The 15,629-nt window shown below is 43.4% G+C and overlaps 1 protein-coding gene across 1 annotated transcript in view; it reads right to left on the reverse strand.

The window, feature by feature from the left end:
• Cth (cystathionine gamma-lyase) overlaps nucleotides 1–10,171 on the reverse strand; it is a 31,769-nt gene extending 21,598 nt beyond the window's left edge. The window contains exons 1-3 of the mRNA XM_034500448.2: nucleotides 5,889–10,171; nucleotides 2,229–2,310; nucleotides 1,355–1,450 (exon numbers count right to left, since the gene is read on the reverse strand). Coding sequence (XP_034356339.1) covers nucleotides 1,355–1,450; nucleotides 2,229–2,310; nucleotides 5,889–6,053 — 343 coding nt within the window. The 5' untranslated portion in view covers nucleotides 6,054–10,171. The remainder of the gene's footprint in view (nucleotides 1–1,354; nucleotides 1,451–2,228; nucleotides 2,311–5,888) is intronic.
• Nucleotides 10,172–15,629: the final 5,458 nt, after the last annotated feature.

Consider the following 15,629-nt stretch of genomic DNA (forward strand, 5'->3'; position numbering starts at 1 on the left):
AAAAAAAAAAAAAAAAAGGCAACTAAGAGCAACCTCACTGTGGCTAAGCAACATGGTTTGATATGCCACAAAGGCAAATAAAATATACTTGATAAATATAAGTGACACGAAGCAGAACCATTTCCCAAACTCCCCTTTCTCTACTCTTCCAACACAGCATCTTCTGTAGAAATCTCTGCATGTATATGCATATATGTATAAGAGAGGATCTCAGTGTGAGCAGTCCCAATGGATGTATCTACAACACAGCTCCTGCACTTAAGGCTCAGGTATCATTACAGAAGAGGGAGCAGAAAGATGGAGATAAAAGTTTGCTATGAAATAGAATTTCCTATAAATGTCAAAAGAGACTAATACATGAAATCTCACCAACATGGCTGCCTGAGACCTGAACAACAAACAATGAAGACAACAGACATGCTAACATGGGAAGGGCAGAAGCCATGAGGCCTTAACCTAGGCAGAGAATTATAAATAACTAAGGAGGTTAAAGAAGGCTGAGTGTGGGAGAAGTGGTCTTCCTCAGAGTGGAGGCCCCCACATTATCCAATACCCTGGGACTGTAAAAATACAGGTAACATTTTATGGAGTGAGCAAGTTGTATTTATGTATTTATGAACACACACATAACAATAATCAAAGAAAAAGAGGTCATGAATTTGAGAGGATGATCGTGGAGGGGTGTGTATGTGCATGGGAAAAGTTGAAAGGAGAAAAAGGAAAATGATGTAATTATATTATCATTTCAAAAGTATGTGTTAAAAAAACAGAGTTTCCTGTAGCTCAATTGACCTCAAACTCACTATATAGCCCAAGCTGTCCAATTCATGGAAATTCTCCTGCCTCAGCCTCCTGAGTGCTGGATCATAGGCATAAGAATTGTTAGCAGTTTCTTCATAGCACACAAGTCTAAAGCAAATGAATCATTACTGGCAAGGTGCACAGGTCAAAGACTCTGGCCACCAAGCATGGCAACCTGAGCTTGATATCACAACTTGCAGGGTAGAAGGAGGGAACTGCCTCTCAGAAATCATTCTCCTATGACATTCATTGACACTGTGTGGCCTGACAGCATAGCCCATACTGAGTTCATGTGTTATATGTTCAGAACCAAGGCTGTGACGTGTCTGAAGGCTGATCAAGTTCTACATCCTTGTTCTAGCATCTTACACACGATTCTTATCAGACATTCTCTTGTAGGCACTTCTGGAACACAGAGTCTGAGCCCCACGGAGATGCCTGCCACACCTTTGAAAGAACATAGTCCCTGAAATTGGCAATGGTGCCCATGTAATTCAAGACTTACTGCTATCTTCCAAGTACCTGGCATACTTGGAAATGAGAGATCATTTACCTCCATACACTTCATCCATGCAAATGACTTCATCTCCTGCTTTTAAAAGATGGGTAATCGTCGTGGTGGCAGCTAGCCCCGATGCGAAGGACAAACCTACCACGAACAGCAAATTCAAGTAAGCTGAGACCCAAAATCTTAGCAACAACCTAGTGTCACCTGTACTGTGGTTCCCCTGGCTAACTAAGCTGCTGCTGCTACTACTCCTCTGATGTCCTCCAATTAATGTCATGACAGCCCTTTCTGTTTGAAAAATAAAACCTACTGTGTGTAGGAGCTAGAGAGATGGCTCAGAGGTTAGGAGCACTGACTGCTGCTTTTTCTAGAGGTTATGAATTCAATTCTCAGCAACCACATGGTGGCTCACAACCATCTCTAATGGGATCTGATGCCCTTTTCTGGTGTGTCTGAAGACAGTGACAGTGTACTCATATAAATAAAATAAATAATTCTTTAAAAAAATACTGTGTGTATATAAACACACACAGAGGATAGATATTGAGATTTTTTATCGTCACTATTCTGATCATTTAGCATCATTTATATTGAAAATACAAAGATGACTTAAAAAGATGGAGGGAGGGAGTTCCTTCCCTCTGAGAGCATATCATCAAAGACTTTGGGTTTGGCAAACGAGCATAGTGATAGCCTGAGATGAAGTGAGGGCTATCTTTCTGCTTGGTCCTTACTTACTTCATCTAACTAGTGAGGACACAATTGCATATCCCTGCTGACAAATACTGCCAAAGGATTCACTGTCTTTGAAAAATGTGAATTTGGAAGATGAGGATCTCTGTTTTCTATCTTCTATGCCTCTGAGGTCCCTAGACACCTAAAGAGAATCTGGCGTTCATTCCAGATGTGAGTCTCTTACTGTGCTTTGCCCCATCCAGTGCAGCCACTGCTTTTTCCAAGCAATTCCTTGTTGGATTTCCAGAGCGGCTGTATACAAAACCCTGAAAATAAGAAAGGGGGAAGGAGAAAGAGAAGGAACAGGATTTATTGTTCATCATCTTAAGAGCTTTTGGTTATCAGAGCCCATGAAGACATGGCCACAGCTACAGGCCCATCCCACCATAACTGCTTTCTATCTGTGGCATTGTTGTGGCTACAGCAGTTTGGAGAGACTCAAGACATAACCAAAGGTGGGGCTGGAGAGACGGCTCAGTGGTTAAGGATGCTTGGTACTCTTTCAGAGGACCTACTTCAATTCCAAGCACCCACGTGTCAGTTCACTGTCTAGAGTTCTAGTTCCAGCAGTCTGAGGCCCTCTTTTGGCCTCTGCAGGCACTGCAAGCTTGTGGTGCACAGACAGACATGCTGGCAAAACACCTGTACACAAAATAAAAATGAGTAAACTGGGTGAGAATGACGTACCTGCCACTTATGAGCTCAGTATGAGTTAGGAAACGCCTCACCATTCCAACAGTCATTCTGGGACTCAGCATGCTGCGCTAACCACTAGGTAGGTGGCAGTCCTTAACATTAGAATGAGGTTATGTTAGCCTCACTCTCTCCTAAGTTGGACGCCCTAGGAGAAGGGAACCTGTGCTTCTCTTTCTGAGGCATAAGTGATACAGGTCCATTTAGCACACAAGAGAGTTGAAGGAGCCATTCAAGTGCTCAGGGCTCAGATCTTAACCCTATTTTTAAAAAAATGACTCAAAGCAAAAGGAGAAAGCAATTCTCAGTGAAGATCCTCCTGTGTCAAGCTCCCTTTGCACTTAAGATCATCCCTTTATACTTAAGATTCACGTAACCATTTTATTTAGCCTTACTTGGAGAAAAGCAGCCAAATGCCATAAGATCTGGGGAATGTGAGGGCCAGAGCCAATCCTAAGATCTGAGCTCCCATGGTCATACACATCTGATATCCCAGCAGAAGCAAAGTTGGATCTATGAGCTCAAGGCCGTCTCTGCTACTCAGAGAGAGACTGTCTCAAAAAACAACAACAGCAATGACAAAATAAAAACAAATAAAATATCCTATAATTTTTCTCCCTGGGCTTATACAGCACACCACTACTTATACCCTTATTTCAGACTCAGAAACTTCCAATATTAGTAATAATAATTTTAAGAGTTTCCCCCTGTGTTAGATAAACACTGTTTACAGGACGCCAGCACTTACCACCTGGACGCTAAACTCACCAAACCTTCCTACAAAGGCTTGGCTTCTAGAGCAACCCTGTACTCACATAAATATTCATAAGCATGCAGACATTTAACTTCCAGGGTAGGAGAGCTTCTTTCATTGGCAAATTATCTTGTGCATTCCGTGGCTTTTCAAATGGAACTAAAGATTTCTGGTACTTCTCATTGCTGCAATGCTATATTATCTTTTGGAGATTCTGAGCACATACTGGATTTAACCACTCCTGCCTGTTCTCTGAACCATTTAAACATTAACATCATACCTGAAAGCTCAATTTCTACACACTGTTCTATACAGGCAGCAAGCCTACCTAGGAGGGGCACACTTGGAGGAGGTGATGTGGTATCCTAGCCTGATGCTTTTGGGACTTCACCTCACACCAAAAAGGGCTGTTTGTAAGAACTTTACCTGACTTCGAACACAGAAAGGCAGTTTCCACAGCAGTCAAGACCTGAGAATGTGCAGCAATTGCTTTGTTAACCATTGTCCTCTGAACTTGAGGCAACTTTTTAATATACTAAGACCCATTTAATAATCTACTAAAAAGGAAAATGCCATGAGATTCATAAGACTGCATTTACAGGCTTTCCCAGTCACTTGGTCACTTGTGCTTGTTTGAGTCTGGGTCAGTTTCCTTTTTTATAAAAGAATTTAACAGCTGCTCTCTGACCTGACTGCTGTGGTCAAAGGAAATGGCAAGGCATGAAGACTGCAAACACCAAAGTACTTCTAAGTGTGTACCACGGAATTTACAACAGTAACAGCTTGTGTGGTGTGTTCTATCATTATCCCAGTTTACACAGGGTCATCTCAAGTCTTGCCAGAAGAGCTGATGTAAGAACTAAAACCCATGTGCTCTTAATCACAAAGCCACACACTACTTAGATCAATGGTTGTCAACCTTCCTGATGCTGTGACGCTTTAATACAGTTCCTCGTGGTGTGTGGTGAATCCCCCCCCCAACTAATTATTTTTGTTGCTACTTCATAACAGTAATTTTGCTACTGTTAGGGATCGTAATGTAAATATCTGATATGTGATCCCTCCTCTCTCAAAGGAGTCACAGCCCAGAGGTTGAGAACTGCTGGCTTAGATGATGAAATGTCTTGAACTATTACTTGGCTCAGTTACAGTGCAGCACCATGCAGCCAGTTGAAGAAGGGAGGGGTTCCAGATAAATTAAAGTCCAGTTTCATGGCTCATGAGCCTTGGTACTCCTAGTGCTGGTAACCCTACATCTCAGCTATCTCAGTCTGAACACTGAGATCTTAGTTCAGGATAGGATCCTTCTTGTTAACCTTGAATGAGACCCTATATGTAATACACATAGATTCTAAGTATGCATTTGGTACATAAATACTCATTGGCTACTAATTGAACACACTTATTGAAACTAATCTTAATTCTAGGACTTTCATTGTTTAGTGAGTGTATGAGTGTATGCGTGTGTGTGTGTGTGTGTGTGTGTGAGAGAGAGAGAGAGAGAGAGAGAGAGAGAGAGAGAGAGAGAGAGAAGAAGAAGAAGAAGAAGAAGAAGAAGAAGAAGAAGAAGAAGAAGAAGGAGAAGGAGATTGAGAGAGAGAATGTCTGAGAGGAAGGGAAGAAGAAAAGAGAGAGGGACAGAGGATGAGAAAGGGGAAGGAAGAAGAGAGAGGGGAGGGAGAGGGAGGGAGGAAGGGAGAGGGGGTGAATTGCAAGCCTGGGGGTGCATCAAAGGACAACTATAGGCTACAGGAGTTGGTTCTCTCCTTCTATCCTATAGATTATGGGAATTATAGTAGTCAGGTCTGGTGACAAGCACCTTTTATATACCTGCTGTTATAAAAAACAAAAAACAAACAAACAAACAAAAAAAAAACCCACCATGACCAAAAGCAACTTGGGGAAGAAAGGGTTTAAATATTTTACTTCCATCTAACAGTTCATCTCAGGAAGCATTTAGGACCGGAACCTGGAGGCAAAAACTAATGCAGAGGACAAGAAGGGGTGCTTCTTACTGGCTTGCTCACCCAACTTCTTATAGAACCCAGGACCACCAGCCTAGAGGTAGGGTGTGTCCTCACTCACAGTGGACTTGTCCTCCCCCATCAATCCCTAATTAAGAAAATGCCTGCTTACAGCCTGATCTTCTGGAGGCATTTTCTCAATTGAGGTCCCCTCCTCTCCAGCTTGAGTCAAGTTGATATAAAACTATTCAGCACAACTGCTGAGCCATCTCGCTCAGCCCAAGACCCTACAGTTTTCAAAGTAGGACTGGCTACAGGTAGCTTCGCTGCTACAGAATTCAACAACTTACAGTTCTGGTTTTTAACTGAAAATCGCAGAGACCGCAAGTCCGGAGCGCTCCTACAGTCAGCCCAGCCCTGCCCCGCTGCTCACCGAGGACTGGCCTGGCGAAGCCTGCTTGAACGTGGTGGCCAGCGAAATGGGCAGCACCACAGCGCGCGAATTCCACTGCTCGGGCTCTTGTCCCTCATGGATGGCCTGAGTGGCGAAGTGCTGGAAGCTGGGCAGGAAGCCAGACGAGGAGGCGTCCTTCTGCATGGTGGGGCCGGGAGAGAGTAACGTGGCTTTGGCTAGTAAGACAACGAACAACTAAATCTTCTGGAGCTTGGCGCTTATATCCAAGGCGGGGAGGGGCCGACGCGGCCAATCAGCACTGGTCCCTAGGTAGCTGCCCTGCTCTTTGGTCGGCAGTGGAGGTGTTGCCCTGAGCATTCCTGCCCCGCCTCCCAGTGGCACTGAACAGCGCCCACGTGGGGCACCCAGAAGCCTGCTGCAGGCCCCTTGGTCTGTAGGACTGGGAAGCAAGTGAGGGCCTCCTCCAGCAGCCTTGCGGTCCCCGAGTTTTGGCAAGGGTCGCGGAGGGATGCTCAGCTGAGATCTGAGGACCGCCAGAGGTCACCGGCGCCCTAGTCTCTACACTTGCCAAGATCAGGCCTTAAGGCCCAACCGTTGCTCCCAAAAGACAGCCTTGACCTAATTTTACTCCTTGTCGGGGAACTGGGGAGTTTAAGGCGTTTCTGTTACTTGGAAGTCGAACCTAAATCTCCGAAACATTCAACGAATTTGGAAGGCATTAAGGAATAAACAACTGTTTTTAAAAGCTACAGTTTAGAAAAGCTACGAAGAGCAAGTACAATCAGTTTGCTTTTCAAATTAGCTTCAGACACAACTCACCTTCCAAGCACCAAGTGTACACTGCTGGAGACACAAGGGAAGGGGATAGTCTCTGAAACACTAGTGGGTTATGGTGTTTGCTTGATTAATATTTCTCCTTTTAAAGTATGTTCTCAGCCTGAATATATTTTTTACAATTATGCTATATGTGAGTATTTTTAATGTTTATTTATTTAGTGTGTGTGTGTTGCACCACATGCATACTTGGTGTCTACAGCGGTCAGAAAGGCTGTTGGATCCCCCGAAACTGCATTTATAAAAAGATGTGATTGACATGTGAGAGACGGAGCCAAGCCTTGGTGGTGGTGCTCTAGAACCAATGCTCGTGTGAGCAATGCTCTTTCCCCTTGAGCCATCTCTAAAGCCATGTGGTACATTTTGATGTGACCACACAGAACACCTCGGGGCAGAAGGGCCTGAAACAGTTCCGATTCCAGTTCTAAGTACAACAGGTAAACCCTGGGTTATACAAACATGGACGTTTTCTGTTTATGTGTGTACTTGTCTGTTTATTGTGTGTGAGACTGCAGAGGAATGTGTGGCACACCTGTGGAGGTCAGAGGACAGTCTTCTACCACCCTGTTGAGTCAGAGTCTTTGCACTGCTTACTCCAGGCTAGCCCACCCAGGAGCTTCAGTGGATTCTGTCTCCTACAGAAGAAGAGCTGAGATTACAGATATACTGCAGCACGAAGGTGGATGCTGGAGATGGAATGAATACAGGGTGTCAGGCCGTGGGGCAAGCATTTTAACCCCCGGAGCCATCTTCCCACTGGACATTTTCTTTAGTGTAATTGTCATAAAGTGTTCTTTGAAAAGTGACCCTTGTACAGACTTTCTAAATAAGAGGCCTCTGATAAAGTTAGAGGAAGCTGTGGGGTGGCAGGATTTAAATTTCTTAATTCACAGGAACATCCCTTCCACTCAAGGAATTTCTCTCTCAGACATCATCTTATGCAATGCACAAAGGCAAGCATGAGCAACTCCATACCTCTCAGCTAGAATAACAAAGCACCTAACTACTCATCCTTCAGAGCCCAACTAGCTAGATCTATGACAGAGACATGATGTGTTAAATTTTTAATTTGTTTTTCTTTTGAGACATGGCCTCACACTGTAGCTCTTGCAGACCTTGAACCCCTGGCTATCTTTACTGCACCCAACTAGAAAAACTTTTAAGTAAATGAGTGATGGCTACTTTAAATACAGTGAATGTTCTTTGAATGCTAATTTTTCATTTAGAACACCTGTTAACACCATTGTGAGATTAATACAACGCCATGGATTCCTCTTGGGTGTGGATTTGGGGAGGGGTATATGTTCTTTCCTTCTTTTTGTCTTCATTGTTGTGTGTTTTGAGACAAGAACTCCTGTTTCTCAAAGCTGGCCTCAAACTAGCAGATGATGGTCTTGAATTTTCCCCTCCTGCCTCCTGTGTACACTGCTATGCTTGGTTTATGTGGCCAGGAGGGTTCATAGATTCCTGCATGTTAAGAAAGCACATTGTTATCTGAGTCCACCTCCAGCCCCATCTATAATTTAAACAAACAAAAAAAAAAACAAGCAGGAAATGAAACACTGATTTTTGAATAGGAAATAATTTAAAATAGCATTATTTGACACTAAGAAAGTTGAAAATTTTAGTCAACCACTAACTTCATATTGAGAGACACTGGGTTGGCTGGCAGGCTTTGTGTTGCTGCTGGTTATGGAGAAGGTAACAAACACACGCACGGTAGTGCTGCAGGGAGAGTCCAGAGTTCATCATCCTCAAGTAGCTACATGGTGAGTTAGTTCCAGGCCAGCCTGGGCCACATAAGAGCCTGTACTTCTTCAAAGAAGGCCTTTGAAGAAGTGGGGCTGAATGAGAAGTAACTGGATCATTGGGGGAGGGGTGGTGTAGAAAGGAAACAATGAAACTTTCTTCTTTGTACCCCAGTCTTACACTCTCATTTGATGTGTGATGTTCCTCTCACAGAAACATACACCCACCTTTTCAATGCTGTCTACTTGGTCCATGTCAGATTGGTCCATGTCCTGGTTCATGCCCCTGCCACTCCCTGGAGCCTCCAGAGTTGTGAGGTCAGTAAGCTTCTATGTGCAGGAGACAACCTCAGATATTCTATTACAGCATTAGAAAACACACTAGCTTAACTGCCTCCTATTTATCCTAGTCTAAGTCTTATGCCAATACTTGCAGAGAATACCATAGAGTAGACATCCTGTCAGCTCCACAAGTCAGTAAAGAGAAGAGGGAAGAGGTGGCCTCATTTCCACAGGAGCACAGTGTTGGCATTTCATCTAGGCTCTGCTCCACAGTTACTGGCAACAGGCAGGTGTGCCTGACTCACTATAAAAAGGGGCTGCTTGTGTCCCCTCCTCTCTCTCTCTTGCCCTCTTGCTCCTGCTCCTCCCTCTCTCTCCCCATTCCCCTCCCTCCTCCATGTGCTCATGGGTGGCCTCTACTCCTCTTCTTTCTCTCTCTCTCTCTCTCTCTCTCTCTCTCTCTCTCTCTCTCTCTCTCCTCTTTCTCTCAACTCCCCTCCTCATACCCTAAATAAATTTTATTCTAAACTATACCATCATGTGGCTCGTACCTCAGAGGGGGAAGGGATGCTTCAGCATGGGCCAGCAGAGGCACTCCCTTCCCCCACACCATACCATGCCTCTACAAAACATATCTCTGGCCACTCTTTCTTTTTATAAAACACAACACACAGCATAAATGGAGTGTCTGGCCTCCACACCCTGTCATCCTCAGCTCTCTCCTGAGTTTCTGATATTTCCTCCTTTGCTAGGAGCTAATGTGTACTTAGGACTGATCCCTTTCTGGTTCATCCTGCATATAGGGTCAGAATAATTTCTCAAAAGTATAGGTTTTGAATGTTTTTTTAATCATAAAATACCGTCAAGTCCACCACAGCAAGAAGTAAGTTTTGTGAGTTCTCCGCCTCCACAGCTTATGTGCAAATGGTGTGCCAAGAATGATGAGGCTGTCACTGTCCATCAACATTCATTTGTTCATCAACAAACAGTTACTTGGTTCCAATTATGGGCAAACATGACGGTGTGTCCTGGTTCTCTACTGCCTCCATTCTGCTATCAAAGAAGACTTTGAAAACTAACCCATAGAACCAGAATGGAATGCTCTGCCATGAGTATCAGGATCCACCCAAAATGAATTTAATCTTGCTCCACCTCTAATCCTGAGTTATCCCTGGTTGTGCTGCTTTGTTTCCTCCCTCGTCCCCAATCTGTGCTGCATTTCTGTCCCTGCAGATGCCAACATCTGTTCACTCTACATATGGTCGTCCTTGAATTTCTTTCCAACTTTCTTCCCAGATGGGTTTTGGTTCTCCTTACCTTAGCTCAAGCTTCTCTTCTGGTAAAATCTGTCTGAAGCTTCTGTTCCCCTGACTTACATAGCCTCCATAATGCTCATTGTATCGGCTTGTCTGAATGTCCCCTGCTTGGTTATATGTTCTGGAAAAAACGGAAAGGGGAGTATGAAATTTATCTTCATATCACTAACACCTAGCTCTGATGCTGGCATAAACTCAATACTCAACAGCATTGTCTACCTACCAGGACGAGCTTTATGAAGCTGAGGGAATACTATGACAGTCTCTGTCCTTGGAAAGGCTGGGAAACAAATAGTAGAAGTGTACTGTTGCCCCATTGTTGACTGTTCCACTTGTTGCAAGTGGCCCTGACCTCTTAGTAAGTAAATGTGCCACCAACTGAACAATATATGAGACTTAGAGAGAGTAGATACATAGAAGATACATGAAGCCCAGAAAGTAACTTTTTGAACCTAAAATGTGATCATGGAAAGTAATAGATAGGGCCGGCTTGGTGGTTGCATGCCTTTAATCCCAGCACTCTGGAGGGAGGCATAAGTAGGTAAATCTCTGTGAGCTCAAGGCTACAGAGTGAGTTACAGGACAACCAGTGCTACACAGAGAGAGCATGTCTTAAACAAACAAACAAACAAACAAAAAAACAAAAACAAAAAGAGAAAGTAACAGATACAACCTTAAGGGCTTACTAAGAAGAGCAGAAAAGAAAGTCTGTGGTCACAGGCCAGGGGAGAAGGGGCATAGCACAGCTGTTCCATGCTCAGTACCTTCTGGTTGTCACTCATGATACAGAGTACTGTTCCTTCCTATGACTGAGGCAGGACAGAAAGTCAGGGAAGAGTAAGGGACCTGGCGAGAGAGAGAAGCCGTCCCTCCAGAGTCTGTCTGAAGTCTCTGTCTCACCAGCTAAGAGTCAAGAACTCCAATGTGGTGGCGTTTGCCTGTATAGAAATAACATTGCTCTTATGTAGTGGTGTTTTAAGTGAGAATTGTTCTCATAGCAGTAAAGAATGTTGAAAGTCTGAATGTATATCACCAACTATGGACATTTCCTCTCCCAACAGCAAACCTGAAATTTTCTTGCACTCTCACAATAAGCCCATAATAAAAGCAGGTCTTCATCTACGTGTAACTTTTGCAATCCATGATTTAATTTTTTTCATTTTAAAATAAAATCACCTAATTGCAGTGAACGTAGAAATAAAAACAGCATCCAGTTAAATTAAGATAGACAAACACTCGTCCAGCTGTAAACTCTATTTATCTCAGGAAACTTCAGTACAGTTAAAGTCTTTCTGTAGTCACAGAGCTTAACTCAGGATGTTACACTTTCACTATCAATTACATTGTAGTTGTTGTTGAAACAAAGTCTTACTGTGTAGCTGGCCTAGAACTCACTATGTAGATTAGGCTAACCTCAAACTCACAAAGATCTACCTGCCTCTGCCTTCCAAGTGCAGGGACTAAAGGCATGCACCACCACACCTACCTCAATTACATTTTTTTATTCCATTATGTATCACATAAAAAAATTGTGACACAGTTGAAACTAGAGAGACAACTTAATATCCTCCTTTGTGATTTGTTCTTTGCTTGCACTGTCTTTTCCCATCTCTAGGTCTAACGTTTATCCTTATCAGATAGTAAACTCATCCAAGATACCTTCAGCCCCCACTATAATTTCAGTTATCACAAAGAAGTAAAAAGGGCTTCTTGATGCCCTTTAATATAAAACTTTAGAGCCACCAAAGCAAAGGTGCCAATTGCTAAGACACCTAAGTGGAAGTTTCCTCTGTGAAGCTAACTTCCACATTCTCTCTCTCTGTGATTCTTTTCTCGGTGACTCTTCCTATTAACTTCAGTGTTTACGTTTACATTTAAAAATCTTTTTAATGAACTCCAGCTCTGCCTCATTCTGGCTGATCCTGAACTTCTTTCTGGAGCAAAATCAACGATTATCTAGATCCTGGATGGAGGAGCCTCCAAGGGAGGGGAACTCCAGGAGCTGCAGAGGGCAGTGCAGGGCTGTTTCCTGCATTCTCTGACCTTGTTTAATCATCAGCAAAGAAAATCACTCCACTTAAAGTGTCAGGTAACTTTATCCAATTGAACTTCAGCACTGTTGAGTTCTTAGTACAGTGTTGTTTCTTAGGAACAACCCTAAAGCTAGACCTGGAGGACCAAATCTTGTCTGGACTATAAAGCAAGCTCAAGACCTCCTGGAAAACTTAATGAGGCCCTGTCTCAAAATAAAAGGGAGAGGGCTCTGTGGAGAGGAGCCTGCTGGAAAAGAAAGTCCAGTGACAGGCCCAAAGTGGGATCCAGCTCAAGGGGAGGTCCCAAGTCCTGACACTATTACTGAGGCTATGGAGCACTCACAAAAAGGGACCTATCATGACTGCCCTCTGAAAGACCCAAAAAGCAGTTGAAAGAGTCTGATGAAGATATTTGCACCCAAACAATGGACAGAAGCTGCTGACCCCTGTGGTTGAATTAGGAGAAAGCTGGAAGAAGCTGAGGAGGAGGGCAACACTGTAGGAGGACCAGCAGTCTCAATTAACCTGGACTCCTGAGATCTCTCAGACACTAGAACACCAACCATGCAGCGTACACCAGCTGATATGAGCCCCCCAACATGTATACAGAAGATAGCTACTGGTGTCTGTGTTCAATCAGAGATGATGCACCTAACCTTCAAGAGACTGGAGGCCCCAGGGAGTTTAGAGATCAGGTGTGTTGGGGGGTGGGGGTGGAAGATAGGGTAGTGGGTGGAAGGTATGGGATGTGGGACAGTCGGAAGATGCATGGGGGTGGGGGAAGAATAAAATCTGGAGTGTAAAAAAAATGTAGAGGGCTGGTGAGATTGCTCAGCGGTTAAGAGCACTGACTGCTTTTCCAGAGGTCCTGAGTTCAAATCCCAGCAATCACATGGTGGCTCACAACCATCTATAATGAGATCTGATGCCCTCTTACGGGGCTGTCTGAAAACAGCTACAATGTACTTACATATAATAAATAAATAAACCTTTGGACCAGAGCAGGTGGGGCTGGCCGAACCAGAGCAAGCAGGGCTGGAGCAAGAGGGAGAAGGGAAGGGGAGGAGGGGGAATAAAAAAAAAAAAAGTCTAACAAAAGCTGGACACATACTCAGTGGTACAGCAGTCACCACACACAAGCCTCTGGATTTAGTGCCCAAAGATATATGGGGAAAAAAAAAGCAGGTTCCCTCATTTATAATTGTATGAGTATACTGTAAAATTGTTTAATCTTTTGTCTTGTTTTTGACGCAGGGTCTTACGTAACCCAAGCTACCCTCAAATTCTTAATCCTTCTGTTTCAGTTTCTCAAGTGTCAAGAATACAATTGTGTGTCACCACACATAGTTGAAAACTACTTTATTACAGAACATTCTTAGTGACCAGATCTATTCCTGAGGCACCTCACACTCCCACACAGGCACTAAGTCCACTATTCTACTCATATGTTCACTTACTAAAAAGATCCTTAAGATTTAAATTGCATAATTAGTATAGCTAATTACTCCACAGAATCATTTGTTCACTATTTACCGAAGAGAATGTCAGATTCACTGGACCTGGTGCTGCATACAGGTGTTTGTGGGCTGCTGTACGGATGCTGGGAACCAAAACCAGTTCCTCTGTAGGAGTAGCAAGAGCTCTTAAGTGTTGCTTCATTCTACAGCCCTACTCATCCTTAACTTAATGAATGCAATAACACTGAGAGCTGCTTCCCCAGCCAATAAAATGCAAAGCAAAATGGATTGTCAATCTCCCGTTTCTTTGGAGTGTAGGAAAGGACATACAACGCCTTTCTGATAGAAACCCAGAAAGAGAATTTTAAGAAAATCATTTGACAATGTACATTAAAAGTGAAAATATATATCTGGGTTGTAGTAGCACATGCCTTTAATCCCAGCAGTGCCACCTTTAATTCCAGCATTCCAGAGGCAGAGTCAGGTAGATTTCTGTCTAAGTTTTGTCTGTTGCTATGTATTGTAATGCTAAACACTAGCCCCCAAGGTCTGGTTGTCTCAGGGACAGGGACATCCTCAAGTGATGCTATGTAACCTTGTTCCTTTATTTAAAACTATTGGTTGAAGAAAGATAAGGACAGCCCGTAGCTGGGCAAAAGAGAAGAGGGTGGGGCCTCAGTTGCTGGGCTTAGGGTCTGAAGCAGAGACCATAAGGAGCGGGAGAAAGGTGAAGAGAGGAAATGCCATGGGGTAGGTGAATCATGAGAACATGACCATGAGGGTTGGCCAGTTGGAGTAAGAGCTGCCCAGGCAGAATGTGACAGTTATAACTCAGTTATTAACAGAGAAGTAGTCAAAAATAGCTTAGAGGGTTGATAACTACCCAGTTCTAATGCTTTAGGGTTTATTATAACTATAAAGATTTTGTGTCTTTTATTTGGGAACAGAATGATCAAATGTGGGGTAGAAACCCCTTTAATATTAACCAGTCAGATTTCTGAGTTCAAGGTCAGCCTGGTCTACAGAGTGAGTTCTAGGACAGCCAGCACTACACGAAGAAACCATGTCTCAAAAAATCAAACAGACAAACAAAAAACAAAACAAAAACAGGGCTGGACTCGATCAGTAAAATGCCTGCTGCGAAAGCGTGAGGATCTGAGTCCTTAGGTTGGGTGTGGTGCCACACTTGAAAACTCAGAGTTGTAGAAGCAAAGTCAGGCATTTTCCTGCTTCTTGCTGGAAGCTAGCTTAGCCTACTGGGCTAATAGCTAATGAGACACCTTGTCTCAGCATTCAAGGTGACAGCTGGGGAGATGACTCAGTAGTTAAGAACACTGGCTGCTCTTCCAGCAGACTGAGATTAGATTTCTATCATCCACAAAGCAATTTGCAACCATCCATAACTCCAGTTCCAGGGTATCTGATATCTTCTGGCCTTAAGGTTACTACATGAACATGGTGCACAGACATTCCCACAGCTAAAACATCCATACATATAAAAGTAAATAAATTAAGCATGTGTATACTTAATCCTAGTACTCTGGGGGCAGAAGCAGGCAATGACTTCAAGGCCAGCCTCATCTACATAGTTAATTGCAGGCCAATCAGGGCTGAACCCTGTCTAAACAAGAAATGACCAAGCAAACCAAACGGAATCCAAAAACATCAATCAAAACCCCAACAACAACACAACTAAAAGATTAATTAATAAATTAGGTAATAAAGAATGACAGCTGAAGAATGACAAATGAGGAGGTTTTAGAGGGGGGTTTGTTGGTGGGTTGTTATTGGTTATTGTTGGTCATGGTTTGTTAAGTGGTTGTGTGCAAAGAAACAAGAAGAAGAAGAATTTAGATATCCTGAAGGTGAAGATCAAAGTTGCCCCAAGGAACTTGACACCCCTAATGAGCAGGAAGTGGTCTAATAATAGCATCACCCCATCCCAAACCCTGACTTTATTCAGGGATCTCTTTCCTTTTCTATCACTTTTTTTCTCTTATCTAGTCTTAGGGGGTGGAAATGTTAGAGGAAAGGGGGGTAGAGAAGTAGCCAAAGATAACTACAGTCTACAAAGCAGTTTTAAAAGATT

Source organism: Arvicanthis niloticus, chromosome 4 (assembly GCF_011762505.2).
Source record: "Arvicanthis niloticus isolate mArvNil1 chromosome 4, mArvNil1.pat.X, whole genome shotgun sequence".
Lineage (NCBI taxonomy): Eukaryota > Metazoa > Chordata > Mammalia > Rodentia > Muridae > Arvicanthis > Arvicanthis niloticus.